At 45.6% G+C, this 7007-nt stretch overlaps 1 protein-coding gene across 1 annotated transcript; it reads right to left on the reverse strand.

The window, feature by feature from the left end:
- Positions 1 to 4925: 4925 nt before the first annotated feature.
- CCR75_003032 (uncharacterized protein) lies at positions 4926 to 6725 on the reverse strand (the record flags this gene model as incomplete). Its single annotated transcript, XM_067961129.1, has 1 exon — positions 4926 to 6725. One exon carries the CDS (start codon positions 6723 to 6725, stop codon positions 4926 to 4928), a length of 1800 nt encoding a protein of 599 aa, XP_067823802.1.
- Between the last annotated feature and the right edge of the window lie 282 nt (positions 6726 to 7007).

Here is a 7007-nt window from a genome sequence, read left to right on the forward strand (position 1 = left end):
CCCTGCAATATTCAACAGATACGTAACGAATCTGTTAATACCGGTGCGAGAATTCGCACCGAGTTATTTTGATAGTGTATTCGTCCATAGCCGAGCCATGGACGGAAAGACGGACGTGGAAGTTCATAAAACTCACGTTCGTCAGGTTCTTAGACTTGTGCGAAAGCATAAGTTGTACGCAAATCTCAAGAAGTGTATATTCGCTGCAAGCGAAATATTACTTCTAGGGTGCATCGTCGGTAAACACGGCGTGCGCCTTGAATTTACAGATGACATAATGCCTTATCTGTCTCAAGTACGTCAAAAATTTGTACTTTATAATTTAAAAGAAATGGCTAATTTTAATAAGCATAAAGCGTTCGAATTCCTGAAAAGCTCTCATCCCAGAAAGTTACCTGAATTAGCGGCGTACTTGCACAATTACTCCCGCAATTATGCCGAGATGACAGTTCATCTCTCTCGTCTCTTGAAAAAAGACTAGAAATGGTTATGGAACGCTGATTGTCAGCGTTCTATGAAGGTATCAAGCAAAGCTTGATGCAATCGCCCATCTTGACGATTTCAGATCAAGACAGACCATTCCATGTGGTCTATGACTCCAGCGATTTCGCAATCTGCTGTGTATTAATGCAATACGATACAGACGGCGCGGAGCGCGTCATCTGTTACCAATCGCGTCAGCTGCAATCAGATGTACGCAATATCCCTGAGCATGACAAGGAACTCCTTGCCATAAAATATGCATTGGCTAAATTTAGGGTCTACCTCCGAGGAGATAGACCGTTCATCGTACATACGGAGCATGCGCCATTACGCACGGCAGTAAACAGCCCACACCTTTCGCAAAGAATGGCGAGGTGGCTATCATTCTCCGTGGAGCATAATTTCTCCGTGGAATATAAACCAGGACGACTTAATGTCGTCGCTGATGCGTTATCACGCCGACCCGATTTCGAGTCAGCTATGCACCCCAACAGTGAAAGTGATCTTACTGTTGCAACACTCACTACGAGTGTTTCATCATGAACCTTAGTTGATGAAATAAAGAAAGCCTATAAAGAAGATAAGGACCTTCTTTGTCTGATGGATCATTTAATGAATCCATCCGATAGATCTTTTAAAGATCTACCGGCTTTATATCGATCGTCATCCGATCGATACACAACACGCAACGGCTTATTGTATTACACAGCCGTTGCTGGCGACACTCCACGTCCCGTCGTCCCGACTCAGAATAATTTGCGCTTGCGCATTATGTATGAGTGTCACGATGCACCAACAAGTGGGCATCCTGGACGTGAGAAAGCTTACCTCACAGTAAGTCGCAACTTTTACTGGCCCCGCCAGTAGCATTTCGTGCGCAAGTACATTCGTGCTTGCGAGGTATGTCAACGGGTGAAGACTAGCTCTTCATCCCGTGCACCTCTTCAACCTCTACCACTTCCGGCAGAGTGTTGGCAGTCCGTATCTATGGACTTCGTCTTTGTATCTCCCAAAGACGATCACAAAAACAATTGAATCCTTGTTTTGCAGACAGATTCAGCTAAATGGTACATCTTGCTGCAGTACCAGAGTCGATCACGGCTCCGGGCTGTGCCCGCGTCTTTACCGACACGGTATTGAAACTCCACGGGTGTCCCCGTGAACTGGTCTCGGAGAGAGATCCACGGTTTACGGCGAAGTTTTAGCAATCCGTGTTCCGATCTCTCGGAACACGGCTGACTATGTCAACTACTAATCATCCAGAGACGGATTGATAAACAGAACGCGTAGAACGCATCCTTGAAGAGATACTTCGAGGTTACGTCCAATCGTATCCGAATTGGAGTGAGTTTTTACCGATGGTCGAATTCGCCATCAATAATTCGGTTCATGCGTCTACAACGCATACACCGTTCTTCGTGAATGGCTTACGCCATCCTCGCATACCCACACAATTAGAGGGATTCTCTAGTTTAAGGGGGTGTGTGGACTCGCACGAGCAAAACCACTTCTGGCTTAAGCTCATCACGTGTCCAAGTTAGCAACGACGCGAGTGATGTCAATGTCGAAGAAATCGACATCGCAGATGAGAAAGATCTCATGGCAGTGCGCACAAAGCGCACTGAAAAAGGCAAAACAAATGAGTCAGCAGAAGAATTTCTGCTAACTCGAGAATCAATAATCCGTTTCGATCAGGATTTCATTGCTAATGCAGTGGACCGTTAGAAACGGAACGCAGACAAACATGGAAGAGCAAATGTTCATTCTTTTAAAATTAATGATCTAGTGCTACTCTTTACGGTAAACTTACCTAAGCGATTAGTCACTAATGTGGGTAGCAGTAAACTACTAACCAAGTTCATTGGTCCTTTTTGTGTACTGCATCGCAGAGGCAATGCGTACACAATAGAATTACCACGTAGGATGCGAACGCATCCTACGTTTTACGTTGGTCGACTCCTCCTGTACCATCGGTACGCGGTTTCTTCCGAGGACAGATCTGACCACTCTTTTCAAGAACCCCTACAAAATTCTTGTGATCGCGAACCAGATTCTCATGTTGAATCTGGAGTTTCTCATGCCGGTTCCGAGTTTCCTCGAAATTGCGATGAGCTGACGACAGCTCATCGCGAACAGCGTGATATTTCCGTTCGTACTCCAACATGGAGTACGCACTCTTCAAACGGTCTTTCAACCGCTCGATATGGTGAGCTTGCACCCTCTGCTCCAACGAGCGACGCTTGCCACGCTCGTGGTCAAGTCCCTCCTCCAAATCATCGAGGAAGCGATCGATTTTGTAGGTCTTCGACTCTAGATCCGACACACGGTTCGGATCTAATTTTCCTCCTCCACCACAACCATTGCTGGGTTACCACGGTGGTCAACGTTCCTTACCATCGATGCTTAAAAAAAGCATCGAGATAAAAATCTTCCTCAGCGCGAAAGTTCTTCGTGCTGGGATTAAGACCATGTAGCTTTGTCATAATAAATAAGGGATATTTATTGTGAGGGGTAGTCTCGCCAGACAAGATATTGATTAGCCGTTCGGGCAAAAGCCACGGCTTCTTTACAGGGGCGAGATTAGACATTTTATTGTCTTCACTCCCATGAGTGGTACCCTCTGATGCAGAGGTACAACAAGAACTTTTATTACGATGGCTTACACCATCGTCATCAGCTTGCACAGAAAGAAGTGCAGGTGACCGTACGGGAGACGGAACGGGCGATGAGGGATCATCCTCATCGTCGTAACCAAATAGACTATTAAGTCATCTATCAGAATGAGCCCTCTCATTCGGAGGCTCATAGTCAGCTGCCTGACGTTTATGAGGCGACTGTTCTATTCTCCTAGAGTCGGCCATTTCGTCCGACTCGCATTCGTAGTCGACCTCCGAAGAGGGGTCGTATTCACGTGGTGAATCATCACGTGCACCTGCAACATCTAGCGTTGCGCAAGAAGAAGATACTACGGCAGACGTTCCCTCTGCCGCAAGAGACAATAGTGCCTCACCCGCGGCTGCATGAGCCGCAGCCGAAGGCTCCGCACTACCAGCACCCGCATGGATTTATTCTTCATGCGATGGAATTTAAAATGATGGTTCTGACTAATCAACATCATTTTTAAAATTATGTGGTCACATAGTGACCACTCCATCCAATGACAGTCAGAGTGATTGTCGTTTAAGGGAGAGGTGATGTAACGGGATGTAACGATATGCCTTGTTACATGAAATTAACACTTAAGGTTGTTAATTAATATATTATCTAAAAGGTAGATAATATTTGAAGAAAATTACTTTATATAGTAATGCTCTGAAATCTTATCCATAAAGAGAGACATATAAGATTTCAATTGCATGTTTAGTATTAGTTTATAATTAAGTTAGCATTAAGAGTTAGAAAGAAAAAGAAACTTAACTATATTAATACAGTTTTCATTTAATACTCTTTAAGGTAGTAGTTGTCTTAAAGATAGTCTTCCTCTGCACGTACTAGTGTACGTGAAGAGACGTAAGGCACCGCTCGCAACTGAAGCAGTGCGAAGTGGACTTGTACTGTAGCAGTGCGAAGTAGACTTGTACTGAAGAAGTGCGAAGTGGACTTGTACTGAAGCAGTGCGAAGTAGACTTGTACTGAAGAAGTGCGAAGTGGACTTGTACTGAAGCAGTACAAGTCGTAGTGCCCCGTTGCAACACCTGCATCTCCCTCAAGAGATGATTAAGCTCTTTAAATATAGTGCTATTGTTGATCAATGCTTGATAATTTGTTCGATCTTTCTAAGTGGGAGATCGCATAGGTGACATTTGGAGCCCCTAATGACGATTGTAGCTGTTATACCCATTTCGTGCAACCTTCCCACAATTTTCAAACCTCATGATTGGTATAATAATTGTAGCCGGCATATTTATTCGAATATGGATTTCCATAATTGACGAATAATTCAATTCGAGATCTCTGTCGCTATACGCCAACAGGGGCTGTATTTATCTAGCGCCCTTGGTGCTATGCATACCACGTACTGCTCCACATTGAGTCTCACTTAGAGGAGGAATTTACTCCGCTTTTGAAGCTACTGTAGACGTCAAAATATTGAGCGGGTGTGAGTGACATTTACCCGTAAACCGACATGAGCTGAGATGGCAAAATCTGCGGACAAAAATGCGTTACATAAATTTTCATATCATTAGCAGGGAGAAATGCATCGTGTTGCTCATAACATGCAAGGGGTCAATTGCCTGTTCACGTATATGGCCTAAGCTAACAGTTAAAGCAACTATTGCGTGATACTTGTATATTCGTAATATATATCAATGCTACAACCCCTGCTGAAATCTAGAGATATTTGATCGCAATCTAAACGCGGCTGCAATTCCAGATTATATTTAAACGTGTAAAATACAAAAGTGCTTTTAAAATTCGTAAAGTGATGATTACAATTATATCTACAGGGTTTCTACAAATGTCATAATATCTGATGTGTCGCCAGGGGACGCGCCAATGGCTGCCGTGCCTGAAGTACCGTCGTCCCAATCGAGCAAGTCCATGCCCCCGAAGCTCGTGGGGGACAATTCGTTGGGAAAGTCCATGAGGCCTCCCAACGTGCTCGAGGGCGTAGGCATCTGCAGCAAATCGTTGCTCATACCGCCGTATAGCGAATCATCCAAGCCCACGCCTGATCCAGAACTCATCGATGGGCTTTCACCTCGCGACGTCGGAAGTTGCAAATTTTGATTCTGGCTTTGATTTTGCGTCGTTTGGGCTTGTTGAGACTGGGCAAGCCTTTGCGGCTGATTAAAATTTGGCTGCTGCTGCCGAGTTGTTCCCTGCTGCGTCTGCTGTCCACTCAGCTGTTTCGAAGCGATCTGGCTATTCTGTTGTTGATACTTCAACAAATTCGCCTGCTCAGACGATAATTGCGCTTGCTGCTGAGGCCCCTTTTGTTGCTGAATTTGCTGCTGGCGCATTAGTTGCTGGTGTTCCATAAGTTGTTGTCGACGAACTTGGGCTTGCATTTGCTGTTGCTGGTGTTGCATTTGATGAACGCGCTGTTGTATCAAGTACTGCTGCTGCTTTTGCTGAGTCGTCGGATTCATCGCGTTTTGCTGATGAGGCTGCTCTGCTAACTGAGCCTGAGCATTCGTACCATTAAAAACACCCTTCGGTATCTTGTTCGAGCCTACACTTGGCGTTGCTCCCATAGATGGAGCTATACCAGGCCCAGTTGACGTACTTGGCAAGCCACTAAGACCAAGCGTACTGCTATCACCCCCTCGTCTGCCTGCCTCCGTGCGCAACTTTTTTAAATAGGGGTTCACAATTTTCACAATGTACTTGAACACCTTGTCCAGCTCCTCAATTTTCCGTGGTTGGTGCGTCGCCTTGTTTTCACTCAAAATATTGGCGCACAATTCCACATAGCTAAGTAGATATCGCAACTTCTTCTTTTGCTCCGTCTCATCGTGTCCATTCATGTGATCTACGTATTTTTTAAATGCGTTGTGCACTTTTTCGACATCTCCTTGATGCTTGGCTCGCAGCGCGGCATGTTGCTGCCAGTACTCAGCCACAGAGTTCCCCGAGACGCTCGTTTCCGACTTCACCGGGGTGCTAGAAGCAGAAGCCGAGCTTTGCTGCTCTTGTTGATGGAGCTGTTGCTGCTGCTGAGTGGCAACTACGGGACCCAATCCATTAATTTGATTATGTCCAGAATAATTGCCTCCGCCGGTACCTCTCTGGTCCAAATTGAGCGTGTTATAGTATGAAAAGTCGAGTCTAGAGAGCAGGCCCTGATTTGGCAATCCCTGCGCCGCCATGGCCGCACTCACATTCGATTGCTGCACGCGCAGGGACTTCAGCCGCGTGAATATTTTATTTATATAAACCTCTTGCGTAAGCGACTCCTTGTAGAGCGACAACTCGTACCACGACACATTCATCCAGAGCTTTATTCCTGGCATGGGATCGGCTGACACACGCACCATTTCATTGTAAATTTTAGCAATGAGATTGGCGCGGTGTTCCCTTGTCAGCTGAATGCGCCAATCACTCACTTGGGCAGCATTAAGGACGTTCGAGTTCATTAGAGTCATGCCAACGGAGCCCATCGGCACAGTGTTCATCATCACGTTCTGCTGTTGATTCTGGGAATTCGCATCCAGACCCATGGTCGGGGCACTCCCCATGCTCATGGACATCGGCATAGACATGCCGCCGCCCTGAATCCCCAAGGAGTGTGAGTTCATTGGCTTCTTTCTACTACTTCGCGGCCTTTCCCAAAATATTTGGTGTTCTGAACGCTTGAAGGGCAACGATTGGTCGAGGGCGGAATGAAGCGGTTTGGGTAATGCGACGATGCAAAAAAAGAGGGAAGCCGGTAAGTTTGTAAGCACCCCCGTTCCATTGGATGATATCTAAAGATGAAAATATGGATACAGTACACGATAAAATTGTGATTGCTACTAGCTAGAGTCACGTAATCAATGAAATTATTAAAAGGCTGAAAGACGCCATGTTAATTTTTCCAG

The sequence above is a fragment of the Bremia lactucae genome, linkage group LG19, assembly GCF_004359215.1.
Source record: "Bremia lactucae strain SF5 linkage group LG19, whole genome shotgun sequence".
NCBI lineage: Eukaryota > Oomycota > Peronosporomycetes > Peronosporales > Peronosporaceae > Bremia > Bremia lactucae.